This window comes from Rhinolophus hipposideros (genome assembly GCF_964194185.1).
Source record: "Rhinolophus hipposideros genome assembly, chromosome: 4".
In the NCBI taxonomy this organism is placed as follows: Eukaryota; Metazoa; Chordata; class Mammalia; order Chiroptera; family Rhinolophidae; genus Rhinolophus; species Rhinolophus hipposideros.
In genome coordinates, this window is record NC_138050.1 from 21,309,906 (window position 1) to 21,332,464 (window position 22,559).

The 22,559-nt window shown below is 38.5% G+C and overlaps 1 protein-coding gene across 4 annotated transcripts; it reads right to left on the reverse strand.

Moving 5' to 3' along the window:
• Positions 1 to 1,336: 1,336 nt before the first annotated feature.
• On the reverse strand, positions 1,337 to 21,980 carry NEK3 (NIMA related kinase 3). Of its 4 annotated transcripts, none has more exons than XM_081046104.1 (16): positions 21,590 to 21,716; positions 19,002 to 19,172; positions 17,660 to 17,753; positions 17,478 to 17,575; positions 16,021 to 16,104; positions 15,385 to 15,452; positions 15,201 to 15,287; positions 13,042 to 13,096; positions 10,101 to 10,301; positions 8,977 to 9,049; positions 7,251 to 7,297; positions 4,618 to 4,720; positions 3,667 to 3,810; positions 3,283 to 3,417; positions 2,364 to 2,490; positions 1,337 to 1,917 (listed from the first exon to the last, which is right to left on the reverse strand). In XM_081046104.1, the coding sequence occupies exons 2-16, from the start codon at positions 19,116 to 19,118 to the stop codon at positions 1,827 to 1,829; spliced, it is 1,524 nt and encodes a 507-aa protein (XP_080902230.1). In that variant the 5' UTR covers positions 19,119 to 19,172; positions 21,590 to 21,716; the 3' UTR covers positions 1,337 to 1,826. The 4 variants fall into 4 exon arrangements, with proteins under 4 accessions (XP_080902230.1, XP_080902229.1, XP_080902228.1 ...); XM_081046103.1 differs by having other exon boundaries at positions 1,344 to 1,917; positions 21,670 to 21,980; XM_081046102.1 differs by having other exon boundaries at positions 1,344 to 1,917; positions 7,251 to 7,300; positions 21,670 to 21,980.
• Positions 21,981 to 22,559: the final 579 nt, after the last annotated feature.

Genomic DNA, 22,559 nt, shown 5'->3' on the forward strand with positions numbered 1-22,559 from the left:
ATTTTCCAGGTCTTCCTGCTGAGAAGCCCTCAAAACAGTGATACCCCGGTAGCAACAAACACACCCAGCACCCAAATCTTGGTTTCTAAACCAGTGAAAGGATCTAGGTATCTTTGAGAAATAGCAGATTCTGTGGCTGGGTTTGAGAAGGTACAAGATGACCCTGGACCATCTTCTAGCAGCGCCAGAAAGTAAGGAAGTGCTCAAAACACAAAAGGATGTGGACATATCAAAGGGACAAAGAGCCAACCTGAAACAACCCCCAATGGCCAAAGCTTGAACAATTTGAGCAGCAAAATAAATGACTTAGTATTGGATTATGCCCTTATTCAGGAGATGGAGCGTAATTCCTCTCCACGTGGGTATGCCTGGACTTAGTGACTTGCTTCGAGTGAACAGAGCATGGAAGTGGAAAATTAGTAACTACAGTGGAGAACTAGGCAGACCCTGCCTTAACCAAGTGATCAAGGTTAACAACAGAAGTAATAAGTCACATTGAGATCAGATTCTCCCTGATGATGTGATGGGAAGAACACTTCACTTCTGCGGTGTTCCTCCCCCAAACCCTTTAAGCTCTGTCTCATTATAAGGAAAACACCAGACAACCTCAAATTGAGGAACATCTACAAAATACCTAACCAGTACGTCTCAAAAATGTCAAGGTCCTGAAAAATAAGGAAAGACTGGGAGACTGTCAGAGACCAGAGGAACCTACGGATGACTAAGTGTTGAAGTATAAATAAATTATGTGGAGGTGAAAGTTATACCACAGTTTTTGTATGTTAAGATAAAAAAAATTGTTTAAATCTTTAAAAGATGTATGTATTCCCTATTTCAGCAGATCCTTACTAATGACCCCACTGTAGTTTCACAGCTGTTCTCCTATTCTTCACTTGAGCATTGTTCCCTTTACCAGGTCAGGCTTATGCGATTCCCACACTTGCCCCTGTTGGGTCCCTTGGGAAGAGCCTGTTCCTTCTTTAGTAAAATATTCTCGCCTCACTAAAGTATCATGGAATTAAATGACAGGAAACAGTACAATGTGTCATGGTGATCCATACATGTTGGGATCCTACCCCCTTCATTAGTTCCACAACATTGTAGTTGCTGATACTTTCCATATTGATTCCTCACCTTTGGCGCCATTCCTTTCTCACGTACAGGGCTGACGCCTTCTGACAAGATATGTAGCCCACCCCACTCTTCCTACGGTAGATCCTCTGACCAGGGCTCTTGTGTGTATCTTGTGAGGGGCTGTATTTAAGGACAGCTGGTAGTTGGTGAAGATCATTGAAGATCGTTGATCACTACCCGGTGATCAATGAAAAACTGCATACATTATTATGTTATAATATATTTAGATCCTCAAATCTTTAGGAAAGGTAAAAAGAGTCACATAGTAATAAATATACATCATAAAAATGCAAATAACGTTATGGACTGCTGTCATGCTCTATGGTCAGCATCCCTATGAGGTAGGCACTGCTATCCTCATGTTAGCTGAGGAAATTCGAGCCTAAAGAGGTTAAACAATTTCCCACAATCGCACGAGCAGTAAACAGTAGCATCCAATTTCCATTCTGACTGCAAAGCCCAAACCTCACACCCATCATGCTACACCTTCTCCTCTAAGTTAAAAAACTCACAAGAGTTGTAGATTTTTTTCAAACCTTGTAATACTAATCAGGAACAATTTTAAATATTCAGTTCTCCTCTTTATTCTGTTTCCAAGGGGAACAATACATTTCGTAAGCTCATATTACCCAAACTTTAATTCCTCACTTTTAATATCTACTCATTGTGACTAAGGTCCATTTCCTTGAGTATTAGCCTTGAGTATCAGACACTTCTGGCCAGCCAACTCGCTGCTTCAGCTCTGATATCCAATCAAGGTTGTCGTCTTCCTCCTCAAAGTCCCTGTGAAAAAAATGTGGATATTAAGTCTCCATATTAGGGACATGGTAAACAGAACACCATCATAACAATATTTACTTTTTTGAAAAATGAGCTCCAAAAGGCACTGAAAAGAGAAAAAAATTGTCAGCTCTTACAAAAGATCATTTCTCTCACTGTTTCTCTAAATTTTTCAATATATTATATTAATGTTAATATATATAATCGAATATACTACAAAATAATAAGTCCAAGCTGAACGATTATAAACATATGGCTCAGTCAGGAATTCTGTAATTATTATTATGCATTACCATATCATCCCAGACAAAAAAAATCAAGATATATTCATTTATGATGTAAAATAATATAACCAACTCCTATTAAACCTGAAATTATTAAGGTATAATTTAAATTACACACATACACACACACCACAACTAAAGCTTTCTAGGTATATCACAACATACGTGTCCTCCTCATCCAGTCTAGGTTTGAGTCTCTCTGGGTCCAAAACGACAGAATCATAACCTCCATCAACACTGTCTGATACTTCTGTTTCTTCACACAGGGGGCCTTTCAAGAGCCCTTCTGAACCTTCAGAGGAATATGAACAGAAATCATGCTCATTTAAACATGCTAATTTAAACATTGTGCATTTTGGACTAAAATCCTCCAAAAGCTTGCTAGTTAATTGAGGATAATTCCATGTTCTATATATTTTTTTCAGTACCTCCTCACTTTACCTAGCATAATTTCTGGCATAAAACAAGCCCAGAAAGCATCAGTGTGTGTATTAAATTTTAAAATACTACTTTCTTCAAAAGAATTCACAATACAATTAAAATCCTCAAATATAAGAATTTATATTAAAGCATTAAAAGTTATCATTGGATAGTCAGATTACAGTTTCTTACTGTGAGGAAATCTGAACTGTAAAATCACTAGTATATTTGCATAGGAAAAATGGGCTACTCTTAAAGAAAGCAGTCACATGATTATTAAAACAAGCAAACAAATGAGCAAATAGAAGTAATATAGCTCTATGGGAAATTTTAACTATAGCTTAAGACTAGCTAGGAAAGATTCAAGAAAACCTAAAAATACAACGCCATGAATTATTTTATAACTTTAAAATCAAAGGGTTTCTGGGAGGAGGGAATAGGCAGTTATTGTTTAATGGGTACAGAGTTTCAGTTTTAGACGATGGGAAATTCTGGAGACGGATGGTTCTGATGGGTGCACAACAATATGAATGTACTTAATTCCGCTGAACTATACACTTAAAAACATTCAAAATGGTAAATTTTATGTTATGTATATTTTACCACAACTTAAAAAAAAAAAAAATCCAAGGGTTTCCATGGTTACATAATAAACATGAATCACCTGGTCTATATATTGTGTATGTTTGAAATGCCAAGCTGAGATTAGCATTCTTAAGGATGTTCAACAAGGTTTCAGGAGTCTCTTTGAGCCACTGCTTACGGGTATTATTTCCACTGTACTTTATTACAGAACCACCTAGTTGTGAAAAGATAAAAATTAGGGCCAAATAAAAAAGATTTTCAGCACATATCTTCCAGATCATATTTCAAGCAAATCAATCATATTTTACTCTCTATTAAAATCTACTGTACTCACCTGTCTGAGCAGCGCTCTAATGTGACACCAAACATCCTTCACAGAGTGACATTAAAAAAAAAATCTCCAGCCCATTAAACAACTATGTGAAAATGCTCTATAATAATAGTATTCAATCTGACTACTAACCTCTATCATCCTCTGCCATCAAACTGGACGTGAGTATGGATGCATTTTCCAAAGCTGTAAGTGCTGCATTGGATGCATTTTTTTCCCACTGTCGCCTGAGAGGACTTGGTGAAGTGGCTTTCCTCGGATGGACTGATTTATTATCTGATTTTAAAATGTAAAAAAGGATTGTGGAACATATTCTTTCATTTATTCATTTATATCCACACGTATTTCTCTAACAACAATACAGAAGTATTTTCTTTTCTCTTTCAAATTCAGATCTAACAACGTTGTTCAACTCTAAGTAGCAAAGGAAATGAAAAAAAAATTCAGATGAAAAGGCAAAACAAATCATTAAGGTGAATTTTAAAAAATAATATGTACAGGGCGACCGGATGACTCAGTTGGTTAGAGCTCAGGCTCTCAACAACAAGGTTGCTGGTTCAATTCCCGCATGTAGGCTGCACCCCCTGCAACTAAAGATTGAAAACGGTGACTGGACTTGGAGCTGAGCTGCGCCCTCCACAGCTGGATTGAAGGACAACAACTTGGAGCTCATGGGCCCTGGAGAAACACACTGTTCCCCAATATTCCCCATTAAAAAATTTTTTAAAAAAGTAAAAATTAAGACTTTATACAATTAAAAAATAATAATATGTACATACTTACATATTACACTATGTACAAGAATGAAGCTCTGAGGGGACTTAGATACACGCTGAATGCCATGCTTTCTATGGTTGAGAGCATAACAAATACTAGTTTTTCTAAAGACTCTTACTAATAAACACTATTCTCTCTTTTTGATGGATAAGATATTCCTGAAATAAATAAATTACTGGATAAGCAAACAAAAATCTGCCTGTCCACTTGTTTATGACACCTATGACCTAGTCATGTGAACACTGATATTCCTTTTATATTCCCCAACCCCTCACTTATACAATTTTTAGAATTTGAATAACTTACCTTTCTCTTCTCTGTTTACTCTCCTCAGTGCACTTTCAACTATATTTTTATTAATGCTTTCTAAATCAGTGTGGCTGTACTTTGTACCTTGTTCTTCCTCTTGCTTTAAAAGAGATTAAAAATACAGATTAAACAATGCGTGATTTGCTACAAAAAAGGTAAACAACTAAGCAGTCAGATGTTTTAATTTTAAATAAAGGTTAATGAATTAAAAAAATTAATGATCACTGATCCTATACATAAGTGTATATTAATAGCCATATACATCATACATACCATGTTTCCCCAAAAATAAGACTTAGCCAGACAATCAGCTCTAATACGTCTTTTGGAGCAAAAATTAATATAAGACCTGGTCTTATTTTACTGTAATATAGAACCAGGTCTTACAATATAATATAATATAATATGTAATATAATATAAATTATAATACCAGGTTTTATATTAACTTTTGCTCCAAAAGACGCATTAGAGCTGATTGTCTGGCTAGGTCTTATTTTTGGGAAACATGTTATGCATATGTATATTAATAGTCATATACACTACTAGCTATTAATATCAATCATTGCAAATATGAAGAGGTTATATAAAAATGACAGATATTTGAGAGGACTTCATAGAGGAAATAATAAAAAAATTTCAACATCCTTTGCTATATTGGGCTTTTCATGCTGGAAATAGCAAAATAAAATATTGTATAAAGTTAGTATATATGGTCAAAATGTTCACATTCAATTCATTATTTTTCCAAATTATCAAAGCACTTGATTTCATGAACTATATAGTACATGCTATCATCTTTAATTTTGCACATATTTTGAGAAGGAATACGTATCCAGTTCCTTGAGTCTCCAACACATAGGTTCTCAATGATTTGTTGAATAAATCAATAAATTAAACAGCAAGCTGTAGCTGGCACAGTGTTTTCTTACTTCTGTACAGTGGTTCTCAAACTTCTCTCCCCATACACCCAGGGGGGCATGATTTCAAAGGTTCCCCCACCCACCCACCCAATAGACAAAACCTTGGAGGAGTGGCTGTGATGAGCAGTTTTTAAAAGCTCAGGGGGCCGGGGTCGTGGGGGGAGAGTCTCATATTCCACGCCCACTGAGAGCCGATGCCCACTGAGAGCAGCATCCAACACCACTCCCAGCTCATCACACCTCCCTCAGCTCTCCTGTTACCTGACTTACTTTTTTGTTTCTTTGTCCATTCTGTGTACATACTGTATCCTTTTCATTTTGTGAAAACACACTGACTGATACCCACTCTAGGTGGTATTAAAATCACAGTGGTGGCTGCCTGGGACGGGAGTGGAGATCGGCTACAAAAGGCCACGAGAAAACTTTTTTAGGGGCATGGGATTTCTATATCTTGATTGTGGTGATAGTCATAAGACTATAAAATTACCAAAATTCATCAAACTGTATGCTGAAAATGAGTAAATTTTTATGTAAATTATGCCTCAATAAAGCTGGAAAAAATAGTATTACCATGCAAAGAATAAAAAGTACAGAGGCAGGATATATTCCACTTGTAGAAACATAATGGTGGAATGTTATTTATTTACAATCTAAGGTTCATTCAAAAAAATTAGAAGTTTAATTACTAGTACATTCCATAAACAGAATAATTTGTTGTTAGTACATCCTTTCCTTTTTAAGTTGAAAGATTGATTAAAATGCTGAAGAAAGACAAAAAATCATCAGTAGGACACGATTCATCAAGAGGGCTATGCCAACACTAGGAAGTACATTGGCCATTACTATGTATGACTTCATTGTAGCTTTCATGTAAAAGCACTCATAGCTAAACAATACCAACAGGACTTTGAAGGCCAGGCTGAAAAACTTGATTCCTGGGAAAATGGGGAGGCACTAAAAGTTTTCGAACAGAAAAATGTCAACATTAAAACAGTGATCTAAATAAAAAGGAAGGAAATTCTGATACATGCTGTAACATGGATGGATCTTGAAAATATTATGCTAAGCGTAAGAAGTCAGACACAAAAGGACAAATATTGTATGATTCCACTTACATGAAGTAAGCCAATATCTGGAATAAGCCAATTATGTCATAAAGACACAAAGTAGAATAGAGGTTACCAGTGACCAGGGTGGGTGTGGGGGTGAGGGAGGAATGGGGACTTATTGTTGAATGGGTACAGTTTCTGTTTTGGATGATGAATAAGTATTGAAAACAGATAGTGGTAATGATTACACAATTTTGTGAATGTAATTAATGCCACTGAATTATACACTTAAAAATGACTAAAATGGTAAATTTTATGTTATATATATTTTACCACACTAAAAAAAAAAAAAAAATCAAAAGCTAGGCTAACACAGGATTTTCATGACTAAAAGCTGAACAAAGTTCTCTCACAGTTATATTGTAACTACTTGTCATCAATAATTAAAAATAAAAAAACAAACAAAATAAATGGTGATCTAAAGTGGCTCACCTGGCAGTACAGGAATATAGATAGCTACCAATTACTTCACATGCTAAAAGATAAAAAACTATTAAACTATAGCGACCAGGTCACAGTCTTCCAAATATCCCATGACACCTAATAATACCAGGTACCCAGGAAATGGTTATTTCATAAATTTAAGCTTCAAGCACTTACCACCGTGCTTGCTTCTTTTTCCAAAGCAATCCTGATTCTGCTGGGGTCTACTTAAAGAGAAAAGAGAAGGTAAAAAGAGAAAGCACATAAAGTCTCACATTATTAAGCTACTAATGTGATTTGCATAAAGCTTGAGAGACAAATGAAGACAAATGAAGTTTTTAAAGTCAAAGAACCAAAGCATTAGCCTGAATAGTGATTATCAAGCTTTAACCACTTAGTTATACCTCAGCTACTAAAAGAGGCCATTTCTGCTGTTTTATTCCTAACATTCATCTGAAAGTTGACATCTCTATTTATTTATGCCAACCCACTGAGGCACTAGGAGGTAAGATACTCTGCATCCTCGGAAGGTCACTAACACCTTCAGTGCAAGCTAGTCAGTGCTTTTGCTGACACCTGTGATGCTAGCAGGTGGAATAGTTCCTTCAGTCAGAGAGAACTAGGGCAACAGATCCTTTTGGTAAGGATGGCTCCGGCCTGATTTTCTTCTGACAGAGACCTGCTATCTGTGTTCCTCATTCAGTCAACATTTTAAATACTTGCTATTGAGTATCTATGATGACAGACAGACACAGAGGATACAACAGTGAGAAAATGCGACAGGGTCCCCGTCCTCACAGAGCTTTCATTGTTCTAGTCTCACTGTTTACAGACTAGTTGGAGATGCCACCAGACACGTGGCCCCAACACGTGGCCCCAACCCTCCTCGCTGGTTTACTCCTTTCTTTTTAGAAATTGTAAAACTACACTTTTCCAAACTATCTTTAAACTTTTCTTACACTGCTTTTGTTGTTGTTGTTGCCCAGCATTTAAAAACTAATTTCAATCTACCCTGGGATGTGAACAAAAGCTACAAAGCAATACCTAAAGTAAAATCAACACGAAAACAAACTGCTGACACAAAGATTACTAGCTGCCTCTTAAATAATGGAGAAAAGGGTAAATTATAAGACTGAAGGGTTTACATCATTCTTACAAAAATAACATTTAAAATTTAACTTTATGGAAATAGTAGTTTTCGAAGTGTTTCTTTTGTGGTATATAACACTGAGATAATGGACACCAAACGGGCAAGTTTTGCAACATGTCCCTACAGTGGATGACCTTCCATTCACCTTAACTCTTCTCTCTTATTCTGGTCATATCTACTATCTTTTTGGATCTCTTCAGATGGAAAATCTGAGTCACTGATGACAAAACAGCTTTGAAAAAAATTAAGAGATGACAATTTCCAAAGAGATAATAAATTACATTGAAATTTGCTCAGGATTGACAATGTATGAAAATTTTGTGCAGCTATTATGTGAACAGTTCCAACTTTTGTAAGGGTTCTGTTTTTAAACATTTATTTACAAGATGGATCTTTGGAAACTTGGGGATAAATTTTCCTCTAAGGGTAACATTGTATTTTCATGGTTAGATTCCTAGGCTAGCTCACAGAAGCCTTCTGCCTTACCCATAACAAACTAGAGTAAATATGACACTATAATAAAACAGAGAACAATCGTTACATCGCTAAAATCTCCAAGCTTTTTGGATGCCTGGCAAACTAAATGTGTAAGATTCAGTACAGAATTACATCTTAAGTAACAAAGAGGAAATTTTGATTTGAGGAGTATCTCTGAAAAACCTCTCTATTAACTTGAAAATTACATTTTTCTTTTTTGGTATACTACATTTGAAAAGAACACTTAACAAAAAACAAGCTTTCTAAAATTCTTACCCTTTTTTCTTGGTGTACTATGCTTAGATTTTTTGGTTTCTTCCAATATCTGCTCGCCATAATCTGTGATGACCTGAAAATTTAAAGCAGAGAATTTAAAGATATGAACCACTTTTCTTTAGATGCTGCCATGTCATTTAATTATCAACATTCTTTCCCACAATAACATTGAAAGTTGAAAAATAAAAATGCCACTTAAAAATAAATATAGGGTCCGGCCCGGTGGCTCAGGCGGTTGGAGCTCCATGCTCCTAACTCCGAAGGCTGCCGGTTTGATTCCCACATGGGCCAGTGGGCTCTCAACCACAAGGTTGCCGGTTCAACTCCTCAAGCCCTGAAAGGGATGGTGGGCTCTGCCCCCTGCAACTAAGATTGAACACGGCACCTCAAACTGAGCTGCCTCCCCGATGGCTCAGTTGGTTGGAGCGTGGGCTCTCAACCACAAGGTTGCCAGTTCAATTCCTCCAGTCCCGCAACGGATGGTTGGCAGCAAACCCTGCAACTAAGATTGAACGTGGCACCTTGAGCTGAGCTGCCACTGAGCTCCCAGATGGTTCAGTTGGTTGGAGCATATCCTCTCAACCACAAGGTTGCCCGTTCGACTCCCGAAATCAATGGTGGGCTGAGCCCCCTGCAACTTGCAATGGCAACGGGACCTGGAGCTGAGCTGCGCCCTCCACAACTAAGACTGAAAGGACAACAACTTAAAGCTGAACGGCACCCTCCACAACTAAGATTGAAAGGACAACAACTTGTTGGGAAAAAAAGTCCTGGAAGTACACACTGTTCCCCAATAAAGTCCTGTTCCCCTTTCCCCAATAAATAAACAAACAAATAAATAAATAAATAAATAAATAAATAAATAAATAAAATTTAGACACACAGACACTTATCTAGGAAAAGATCTGAAAGGATATGCAAAACTATACCTATGATGATACTTGGGGAACAGCATTGTTGAAGGGGGAAGAGGAGGGAAGGGAAGTTTTAACTTTTTTTTTCACGTTTTTTATACACTGCTGCATTATTTGAGATTTTTCAGGTAAAATATGTAACTGTGTTTAAAAGATAAACCGTTTTACATACACTTGAACTGTTCACAGTCAATCCAACACATAGCATACCTCTGGGGTTAGGCATCTCTGGATAAGCCGAGCTAAAATGCCTCTAGAGAGAAGAGTGGTAGCTGAGGGGCGATGGGAGGGATTCCTTTTAAACATCTGCTTGATTAGATGCTGAAGCTCGTAGGAATAATGAGATGGCAGTGGACTCACAGACCCCTGACATATTTTGAGGATAAGACTTTTCCAACTATTTGCCTGAAACTAAAAAGTAAAAATTAAACTGTAGAAGCAGGTAGATACAAGGCAGGAGAATAAAAATAAGAAAATACCAGAGGAACTGAATTCATATGAATTAATTTAAATAAATGTATCTGCTGCTTGGTCATTTTTCTTCCTAGAGGTATCTTTAAGATACTGTTCAAAATCTTATGCTAAACATAAGATTTTGTTTAGGAGGAAGGTAAACAAATAGTAAAAAAAAACTTCTTCTCCATCTAGAGTAAGTCTTAACATCAGTGCCAGCTTCGGGTACTTTATTACTTCTAATCAATGTTTTTGCAGATACACATCTTATACGTATTTTTAAAATCAAAGTAATACATACATATGACTTTTTTAGAAGTCAAATGACACTAAAGTCTTACAATAAATATTGGTTTATTTCACTCCTCCCTAGAAATCCCCGGGCCTACTTCCTGGCAATATGCACTTTAGACTTTTCCAGTTTTAAACATCTATTGCAAAATCCTTTTCACCGTTCATGTCATCAACATAGCTATTAAAATTTGATAATAGAGTGGGATATAACATGACATACCAGAGTAACATTTTAAGAGTTTTCACTAAAATGAATAGAATTAATATTAGGTGTCAGTCTCGATAATCAGATCATGTTGGCATTCTGCATTGGAAGTGCATTACCCTCTTAATAAAATATGCAAGTGAAGATATAAAAAAGGAATAATCAACATATGACAAAGGAAAAATTCAAGTAACGAAAAATTGAATCTGCATTCCCTCAGGCTTTTTAACCATTTTACTGAGTTTTTCTGCATTTCCTAAAGGTTTGAAAACTACTTTGCCTAAAAGCAGATGACAGAACAGACTGTGTGCCAAACATTCCGGGCACTATGCTCATTAATAGTTATGCTTGCTACAAAAAAAAGAACATGTAGGGGCAGCCGGATGGCTCAGTTCGTTAGAGCACGAGCTCTCAACAACAAGGTTGCCGGTTCAATTCCCACATGGGATGGTGGGCTGCGCCCCCTTCAACTAAGATTGAAATTGGTGACCAGATTTTGAGCTGAGCTGCGCCCTCCACAACTAGATTGAGGGACACCAACTTGGAGCTGATGGGCCCTGGAGAAACACACTGTTCCCCAATATTCCCCAACAAAAAATTTTAAAAAAAGAACATGTATATAAGTTTCTGAAAAAGATAAAATCAGGGAAATAAAGAACATAATCATAAATACCACACTGGAGTTTAAAAAATAATTTTATTTATATACAATAGTGGTCCTCCAGTTGGGCCATACATTAGAATCACCTGTTTTAAAAACACTAATGCCCAGGAAACACTCAGAGATTTTAATTCAACTAGGCATCAGTATTTTTTAAAGTTTCCCACATTGTTCTAATTATGCAGCCGCCATTATAAACCACTCCTTAACAGTGCATGACTTCAGTCTGAGTTACTTTCATCTAGTGGTGGTAAAGGATTTTTCTGATATTACTCTCATGAGCCCTACGTGCTCTCCAGGATATCTGTAAAAACGCTTGCTGGCACCAAGTTTCAATCCATACCCAAAGGACAGAATTGATTTCTAGGCAAAGCTAAGACCTAACAGGGATCAGAGCTATGACTGCTAGCTCTATGTAATAAGCACCTGCTGAGGAAGCAGAGCAAGTTATTTGATCTCTTTTTTGTTAAATTATTTTTAAAAATATCTTGAAAAATATATTACAGGGCAAAGTCTTATTTTCTCATAATAATTCAGTTAGACAAAAAACTCACATAATAAGTGAAATCTAACTATAAAAAACAAGTATAAAAAAGGTGCTGCCACTCTGGAATACAGGTTTGCAGTTCCTCATAAATCTAACCATGCAATTACCATATGACCCAGCAATTCCACTCCTAGGTATATACTCAAAACAATTGAAAACAGGAATTCTGACAGATACTTGTACGCTCACGTTCATAGCAGCTTCATTCACAATAGCCAAAAGGTGGACACAACCCAAATGTCCATCAGGAGATAAATGAATGGATAAACAAAACATGGCATAAACATACAACGGAATATTATTCAGTCATAAAAAGGAAATTCTGACACAAATGCTACAACATGGATGAACCTTGAAAACTGTATCCTATGTGAAATAAGCTAGACACAAAAGAAAAACTACTGTACAATCCCACTTATATGAAATATCTAGAGTATGGAAATTCACAGAGATAGGAAGTGGACTAGAGGTTACCAAGGCTGAGGAGAGAGGGCTATGGGAAGTTATTGTTTAATGGGTACAGAGTTTCGTTTAGGGTGATGAAAAAGTTTTGTAAATAGTAGTGACGGTTACACAATATTGTGAAGTAATTAATGCCACTGAATTGTACACTTAAAATGGTTAAAATGATAAATGTTAGGTTATACATATTTTGCCAAAATAAAAAAATTTAGTAGAAAATGAAAAAAAAGGAAGGAAGGAAGGAAGGGAGGGAGGGAAAGAGAGAGGGAGGGAAAGAGGGAGGGAGGGAGGAGGGAGGAGGGAGAGAGAAGCTAAATATAGAACAAAAAGACGAAATAATGGAAATTTTCTATTAGTATCTGCTACAAAAGTGGGTCAAGGCAAAGATGATAGCGATGGAAAGATATGAAAACTTTTATAATGAAGAATTCATCGGAGGGAAGCAAACTGCGTACTGGACTTTGGCACATCACTTAGGACTTAGCCAGATACGAAAGGCTGCCTTTTCCGTTTTGCCCGCCATACTTACCGGATGCTTCAGGGTACAGAGCTCATACAGAATGCAACCCAAGGACCAGATGTCACTGGAAGCAATGCAGGTTATGAGTTATCAGATGAAAACATATGTACTTTCCAATATAAAAAAAATGAAAAATTACCTTTAATAGGAATATATAAGTAATTCCTGGCTATTAAAATAAAACATCTGGTAATTTTGGTCTAATACTTACTAACAGTAATGTTCACAATAAACTCTCTGCTCCCCAACCTTTACCCTCCAAATCAGAAGTGGTTCACATATCACTTCTGTAGTATTTGGTGCAAGAGGGAATCTTTGTGGACTCCGATTATCACAGTAGGAAGGACTTAAAATTCCTCTAGTGCAGCTTCCACCCAAACCATCTGTGAACAAACCAGGCTTATGATCACACCTCCTGATGGCCAGCCATCTACCTTGGGCACACTCTGTGCCCTTGTTGGAAGGCTATAAGGGACAGTGTTCTTCCATATCATAAGTCAAGCGTGTCTTCTGGAGACCCTCTCCACCCTCTGTTAGCTCTACATTCCAAGACAAAGAGAACAAGACTACTCATTCTTCCACAAAAGAGCTCTTCAGACATCAGAAGAATTCTACTGTTTGCCCTATACGCTCACCCTTCTTTATATTAAGCATCTCCATCATTCTCACCTCCTAGTTGTCATTCTCCAGACTTTTTCTAGATGATACTCTGATTTTAACTAATGGCTTTTTATCACCTCTTTCCCCCCAATTTTAATTTTTTAAAGTTTGAAACCTACAGAAAAGTTATAAATGCCTATATGCTTCCTCCTTCCTAGTTTTCCTCATTAACATCTGCCACATTTGAGTGCTGTATCCCTCCTCTATCATATCTGAGTTGCAGACATCAAACGCTCCGCCCCCAAACACATCAGCATGTATCTACTAAGAGTAAGGACACTCTCCCTCATAAACACAATGACATTGTCACATCCAAGATATTTAACCTGAATTCAATAATATTATCTCATATTTTTTCAAAACTGAAATTTTCTCAATTGCCTCAGTAAGTCCCTTTATAGCTGTTTTGTCCCCAACTCAGCCAATTTTACTCTTAAGGAACCTATCGTACCCTTTTCTGAAAGCAACTTGACAGAAGATAACAAGAGCCTTTAGGTGTTCCTACTTCTCAGATTTCACGCCAAGAATGTGATACAAAACAATGACACAGTTATGCATAAAAGGTATAAATCACAGCACTGTTTATGACATTGAGAATTGGGGACACCAGAGGAATGTTAAGTAAATTTTGGAAGAGCCACGTAGTAAAATATTATGTAACCATTAACAATATTTACAAAGAGTTTAAATATTTAAGATTTGTATAAGAGTTTAATCACTTAAATGATTACTTAAGTGATTAAACTCTTACAGAAATCTTAAACATCATACACAAACGAATATGATGTAATATAAAATGAAAAAAAGCAAGATACCAAATTGTATATAGAGTACATAAACTAGGTTTGGGTGGGGGAGAAATGAATTGATGAAGAAAACACCAAAATGTAATTAATAGTTGTGAAAAAGTGGGTGATTGACATTTCCTTTCTAGTACAATCCCATATTTCCAGTTTCTCCCTGACCACAGACTCATTCAACCGGCACATACCGTATTACTTATACTCAGAAAAAATGTTACGTTTTAAATCATGAGGTCTTCATACTATCTTATTGTAATCAATTAACCTATCAATCGAGTGCTTATGCTCTAGTCCTGTAAATGTTAACTCAATGACAGAATCCAGTAATTCCTGAATTTTGCTGCACATTGGAATCACTTGGTGACCCTAGAAAATTACACATGCCTGCTTCCCATCCCAGACATTCTGACTGAACTGGTATGGTTGCAACCTGCACTTTGGGATTTTTAGAAGGGGGAATAGCAAAGTCTGAGAACCAATGATATAATTCACACTAGAAATGACTGGCCTTTCTTTCACCATTTACATTTAGCTCCTCTCAACTCTGATTAAAACAGTTGGAAAAATATGACTTTCATCTAGAAGCCTCGGAGGTCAGATTCGACAATGCTTTCACCTATAATTTTTTAAAAATAGAACTTCATTTGTAGGCTACAATGCCTGCCACCAAACAGTCACCCTTGCACCAATAAGTACAATACTTACCTTTTGTTGTTATAAGGTGTGTTTTCCCAAATTTCCGGGGGCACATAATAAGGTGTTCCCACGTAAGTACAAGCAAAGGCCATGGGACTAAAACCATAGAGAGGCAAAGAGTGAGTACAGAGCATTCCTGAATAACGGATTATTTAATTAATGACTGTCACTTCTACAGGATAGACATACATACTTGGAGAGAAGACGGGCAGATCCAAAATCTCCCAGTTTCACTTTCCCATTTTGGGTGAGGAAGATATTCTGCATTAAAAAGAAGAGCTCAGGTTATGTCTTCCAGTACTCAAACATAAGGCAGAGGTCTCCAGAGAAGCTGTCTTTCCAAGCCTGCTGATGATGGAGAGATGAAGGGTAGAAACGCTAATAGCTGAGTCCGCAAGTGGAACACAAAAAGACAAAGTGCCTCCTGACAGACATACATCCTCCTGCTTGGGAATTCAGAATGACTGCTTAGAAATCTAACAAGCAAGCTTCAGATTGTATCAGCAGACCCTGGCTGACCGACTGGGCACCTGTATCAGGATAACTCCATGTGGCAAGCCCACGTCTCAGCCATTTTCCATCTGAGAACAAATAGTCTTAGCAAGCAGTCGCTACTGTAAGAGAGCTTGGAACGTATTAACATATACTACTGAAGAGATTTAATGATTTTTTTTATCAGGCAGTACCTTATTTGGCTAGTATGAATATTAGGTTGACAAATTTTCTGAACTAAACAAAAATGTCCCAAAAGGAAATAGAATAACACAGGAAAAAAGACTAAATGAAATAGCTTTGGGGGTTTTATGGACCAAAAATGTATTCCACTTACCTTGGATTTGATATCTCTGTGTAACACACGTTTCTTGTGAATGTGATTTACTCCAAGGCACATTTGTGTAAACCAATTAAGTATCTGTAAGAAAAAAGCATGCAAATCTGCAAGAATGCAAAAAATTGGTTCATATTAACCCAAAATTCCAAAGAATGGTCTCTAGGCCTTAGGTGACTTTGGTTTTACATAATGTAAACAGAGAACTCCTAACAATGATAGTTCAACTAAGATTCAGTGTTACATAGAGAAAGTCAGAAAAGCTATAAATTACGTTTCATCATCTTATGTATGATCCAAGTAGCAATTTAAAAAAACTCCCACTGTATTTTTCTTGTATTCAACCAAATTAAAGTATTTCTTTTCTTTTTAATTAAAGTTTATTGAGGTGACAATTATTAGTAAAGTTACATAGATTTCAGGTATATAATTCTGTGTTACATCATCTATAAATCCCATTGTGTGTTCACCACCCAGAGTCAGTTCTCCTTCCATCACCATATATTTGATCCCTTTTATCCTCATCTACCAGCCCCCTTCCAAAGTATTTCTTAAACACATATATAAAGGTAGTTTACCACTTTGAAATAATATGCTACAACTGTATAGTGCAATCATTACATCAGATTTTCATTTCCTTTTTCAGAATATTCTTATATTAACATTAAAAGATTTCATTGTATTGTCAATAATCATTTGTGGTCAGTATTCTCCTTATAAATCCCCAGTCAATAGTACCCAGAATTTCCAGGAGCCTAGAACTAAATGCCAAACTGATTTTTTTTTCTTTTTTGGTATAGAGATTCACTCATTTGAAGTCCAGGTTGACCTCCTTGGAACTATGGAGCCCATATTTTTAACAAAACAACTCGTAAATAAAAAAATATTTATACCAATACATTTTTATAACATACCTGAAAGCAAATTAAACCTCCTAAAAGCGGTTTATTTAAATATTTTCCTTAGTCAATTCATTCAAACATTAGTACGCAATTTTCAATTAAAAAGGCAGTAAGTACTAGACTTAAGGAAATATGCTAAACTTTAGAAGGAAACAGATTAAGAATAGGTACTCCCAAGAAACAGAAATGTGGGCTTCATTTTTCTGATGACCTAGAAATACAAAATAAATCCATCTGCCCTCTAAACTTTAAATACAACAAAAATCAAAATTTTAAATATGTAGTACAAAACATGATGAGTAATACAATTTTGAAATTCTTCTAAAATGGATGTTTTATGCCTTGATATTTTATAAATATATCTATTCCACTTCCTTAGGCAGCCAGCCACATCCTGACGGCACTAAACAGAAGAACCGACACACAAATGAGACCATTCTAACTAGAGTGTGTCAGGTAATCACAGACCCAATGCTTTTGTTTTAACTTATACAGATTTTTATGAGAAAAGTTGCCTGTAAATCTTGAAGGAAACTATGTAAGTCAGTCTCTTACCATATCTTCAGGAAACAACTTGCCTTTCTGATGTTTAATCTTTTGCATCAGGTCCCCTCCATCACAATATTCCATTACAATATACAGATGTCCTTCAGCTAAAACAAATGTAAGACTCTTTAGGAAAGCGTATTGGCCACAATCAAATTCAGAAACGCATGCACCGTAGAATTCATATTTACCTTCAAATGATTCTTTGAAGGCAACAATATTGGGGTGTTTCATTCTGGCCAACAAAACAGCCTCTTTCCTAGAATTCTGTGTATCAGAGAAAGACTAGAGGAAGATTTTAAATAAGTGTAAATGTAATATTCATTTTAAAGTAGACAGCTTCACAATCATATAGTTTATACGATACTTCAATGCCAGATACAGTTTTACAGCACTGCACTTTGACCCAGCTTCAGTTTCTCAAACTCTAAGAGAAAACATATGGTGATTTTTCAACTATGGCTATATTTTGCATGCTTAAGCTGACCTCTTATATTCTGACAAGTATAAATGTAAACTAGTGTTAACATCAGCCTAAGCATAACCTGATTTGGAGAGCCAGCAGGCCATTCACAGTAGCCTATCCTTAAAGAAAACTAGATTTCATGTTTTTACTGTCTGCATCTCTTTATCAGTCCACCGGCCCAGATAAAAAAGAAAATACTGGTGTATTACTACAGCAAACATGGACAAAGACCATATGCAAAGTAGTTTCCAAAACTGTTTATCCTTTGATTTACTCTATGAGGATAAAATCCTGACTGCCTTATAAAGAAACTGCACAACGGTTCTCAGACCAGCAACCTCAGCACCAACAGGGAATTGGTTAAAACTGCAAATTTACAAGCTTGTCCAGCTGCCTCAAGCAGAAACTAGGTGTGAGGCTCAGCAAAGCGTTTTAACAAGCCCTCCAGGTGATTCTGATGCTCACTAAAGTTTGGGAATCACTAAACGAGGTCAAGAATGATGGGGGGGCAGGCAATAGCACTCTGGGAATTTTATTAAAATCTATTTTTAAAAAATTGATCAAAACAGTATTAAGCAGCCTCCGTGGCATGGATTCTTTCATAGGACAACTAAGATACACAGTGATAAGTAGTGATAAATGAGTACCTTCCTCATCATACAGGGAAATAAAACCTACAAACTGATCCATAGAATAGGTTCCCTGATACCAAAGGTTAGCATTTTAGGTCTTTGCTCTTCATTGTATTTTTATGTTCTTTTTTTATTAATATTACACTTGAGTTGTTTTTGGCAGACTCCCTACACTCTTACGTATACAAAATTAGAAATTATTACAAATTATTCTGAGATAAACAGCAATCGTCACCTTTGACTATTTTTCTCCCTTTTTGTTAATTACAATACCCTAAGAACCACATACAATATATTAAAACCTTGTAAAGCTAATGGATAAACCCATTACATCTTTGGCACCCAGGAACAATTTCATGTCAAATCTCAAGAGCTTATTCTCCTATACAAATCGCATGTGCACTTTCAACATGAGTTAATTTCTTCAGCAGTGACCTTGGGAAGCCTTATTTCCTTCATGGCAAACATCTGATGACTGCTGTCCTGCTGAACCAAAAGGGCTCTGCCAAAGGAGCCCTCCCCGATCACTCTCAGGACTGTGTAGCCATCCATGCTGGGCAAGGAGACAGCCCGGCTCCACTCTCGCAGTCACCACGAACTCCCAAACTATAGTCAAAAACAGAAACGTGTGAGTTACATTTATTTTCAAAAGGCTGAATTAATGCAAAGTAGCTCTAATCACCATGACAGGACAACAGCAACTCATTCCTTTATTATTCAACACGTAGACACTGAGCACCTGCGTCAGATTTTATAATCCTGCACAAATCTCTCATCATCCCTGCCATCATGGACGCTGCCATATAGGTGGGACCACCCATCTCAACACATGTAGAGTAGTGAGTGAGTCTTACAGAAAGAGCTGGCACTCAGCAGCAAGATCCAGGGGAGTTAGGAAAATGATATTTAAGCTGAAGCCTGAAGGATGAACTGAAGCTGGCTAGTAGGCAAAAAGGGTTTTCCCTCTGATGGAGGCAGAGGGACTTGCATATTTAAGGGCAAAAGAGATTGTGTTCAGTTTGAGGAATTGAAAGAGAACTTAGATTAATAAAGCAGACAGGGCCTGTCTAAGCCAAGTTCAGGTTGCCGAATTTTATCCTTGGAGTAACTGATGGGCTGTCTCAGAAGGGTTTCAACCAAGACAGCAATACAGTTATATTTGCCTATTAGAACACTCACTCACTCTGGCTACAAAGTGAATGGACTGGATAGGGGATGGGGCAGGAGGGCCAGAGTGGAGACTCCAACAACAGAAAAGGCAGGAAAATGATGATGGAATGGAACAGGGTGGTGGCAATAGGGATAAAGAAAATGGGAAGGAAATATGTAGAAAGAATTGGCAAGATTTTTGGTGGGGGACAAGTAGGGAGAAGGGGCCAAGGTGGACTCCCAGGTTTCTGGTGTAAACTGGGTTAATGATGGTCTCATTCTCTCAGAGAAAAGAAAGGCACAATGGTTGTGTGCGTGGTTTTTGTTTGATTTTTTTCTGACAGTGGGAATGTGGCAGGGGTGGGAAAAGGCATGTTGAGTTGGAGGTGCAGTGACTAAGAGATATTAAAGAGTCTCTTAATTTAAGTCTCCCCTTCTATACTTCCCGGATAAAGCAGCTAGTTGCACTGCTTCATATGTAAGATAGAATGAATATAAAGTTCCTAATACATAGGAACTTTACATACATAGTACATAGGAGCCCCAAATAAATGGCAGCTATTATTATTAAAAGTTTAGAAAAGTGATGCTTTCTTTTTTCCATTACAGGAAAAAACACGAGTGAATTTGCTTGATTTTTCAGAAAGCGTATTTGTAGTGTTTTATTTTATATTTTTTACATCATACCACAAGGAATTAATGAGGCACTGAGACCACGGTAGATAAAAAATCGCAAACCAAAATCTACGGTATAGAGAACTGTAAAACTTCGTTTGTATTCCTGTTCATCATAGAATTCGCAGGAAACCCTAGAAATAATTTCTTCATATAACCAAATCAGAGGCATTGTCTTCAAGACAACTTCTCAAGAGCAGTTAGGTCTTTCAGTTTATTTAGGGACCTAGTTCTTTGCCACTGTTCTACGTGACCCCTGGGATGCCACGATTTAACACGGAGGCAAGTTTTCCCACATTCCTGGTCTTTTTTACTGCAGGGTGTTTATTCTACTACGCGATAGGCAGTAAGCGATAAACAGCCACCGCTGACCCTTCTTGGCTGAAAACCGCCATCGGCCCTCTCTGCCCACATCTGCCCTTTTATTCAACATTACATCCATAAGCTCATTAAGAGACTTGCATATATTCTGAATGTGACAAAAGTGTCCCTTCGCAGGCCTAGGCCGAACAAAAACTAATAAAGTGATTTGCAAACACCCAGAAGTGGGATCCCCGGTGAGATACAGGTGATACAGGTGAGGCTGAGAAGGTGCGAGCCGAGTGACCGCACCACGGACGAGACCAGCCACCCCGCTCACCCGCGACCCAATCCTGGCTCCCGGGGATCCCGCTCCCCCGACAGGACCCCACCTGCGCCGTCCTCACCCCTCCCCGCCCCCCCACCCTTCCCCGCTCTCACCCCTCCCCGCCCCCCCCACCTGCGCCGCCCTCACCCCTCCCCACCCCCCCACCCCTCCCCACCCCCCCACCCCTCCCCGCCCCCCCCCGCCCCCCCACCCCTCCCCGCTCTCACCCCTCCCCGCCCCCCCACCTGCGCCGCCCTCACCCCTCCCCGCCCCCCCTCACCCCTCCCCGCCCCCCCACCAGCACCGCCCTCACCCCTCCCCGCCCCCCCCACCTGCGCCGCCCTCACCCCTCCCCGCCCCCCCTCACCCCTCCCCGCCCCCCCACCAGCACCGCCCTCACCCCTCCCCGCCCCCCCACCCCGCCCCCCACCCCCCCACCTGCGCCGCCTTCACCCCTCCCCGCGCCCCCCCCAGCCCCCGGGTCGGGAGGCTGCGCGCGCAGCGGGCGGCCAGGCCCCGGGCTGTGCTGGGGCCCCGGCCCTCCAGCATCCGGGGCGAGTCTCCCACTCACCCCCATCCCGCGTGGACGCTCCCCAGGCCCCACACCGCGATCCTCCCTCAAGAGGCGGCCCGCCAGACTAGACGGCTCACCCACTTCTCCGCGACCAGAGCCGGTCCTCCGCCCCCAGGCCTGGCGCGCTTCCGCCGGGTGGGGCGGGCCTCTTGGTCGTCTCTCAGGTTACGGGCCAAGGAAGCTTCCCTGGTCTGGCGGGAGGCCCCGTTCTCGGAGTAGGCGGGCCCTTGAAGGGCGCGTTCTAAAACTGTTGTTCCACCTGGCTCTAGAAGAATTCCAGTAGTATTTAGGGAAAGTAACTTTTGTCTCCATTTAAGTGAACAGCCAACATAGATAAATTCCCCCGGGCACAGCACTCAGTTTACTGGCTGTGACCTTGGGCAAGAGTGGAGGGCAGAACAATGGCCCTCCAGAAAGGGCTACCAGCCAAGAAATGCAGGTGGCCTCAAGAAGCTGGAAAAAGGCCAATAAACGAATTGCCCCCTTGGGCTTCCAGAATAAACAGAATCCTGCTGATACGTTGATTTTAGTCCAGTGAGATCTATTCCAGACTTCAGACTTCCAGAAGATAATAAATTTGTTATTTTAAGCCTCTAAATGTGTGTTAATTTGTTATGACTGCAATCGGAAACTAATACAGCAAGTAATTAAACCTCTCTATGTAAAAGTATAATAGGATTATTGTGAGGATTTAAATATATTAAATATATTAGAATATGTATGTTAGAATACATATTAGAATTATATGTTAGAATATATATTAGAATGTAGACATGTTAAAATAATGTCTGGTTATACTTGTAAGTACTAAATGTATGCACTATAACATGTAATAGTTAATACCCTATATGGTTGTTCTGAAGTGTAGTGATAAGAGTAGGCTATAATGTTTGAATGGTCAACACTGGCAACACTTGTACTGCTTACTTTCATGGTATGCAATAAAAACAGACTTGTTTGAATGAAA

What these genes read in the sequence shown, in the direction of transcription:
- NEK3 (XM_081046102.1), bottom strand. Translation starts at nt 19,118, where the DNA reads ATGGATGGCTACACAGTCCTGAGAGTGATCGGGGAGGGCTCCTTTGGC. An exon ending in ACAGAGATATCAAATCCAAG is followed by an intron (nt 15,453 to 16,020) that starts GTAAGTGGAATA and finishes TTTTTAATGCAG; the next exon opens with AATATCTTCCTCACCCAAAA. An exon ending in ATACACAATATATAGACCAG is followed by an intron (nt 2,491 to 3,282) that starts GTGATTCATGTT and finishes ATTCCTCTGAAG; the next exon opens with GTTCAGAAGGGCTCTTGAAA.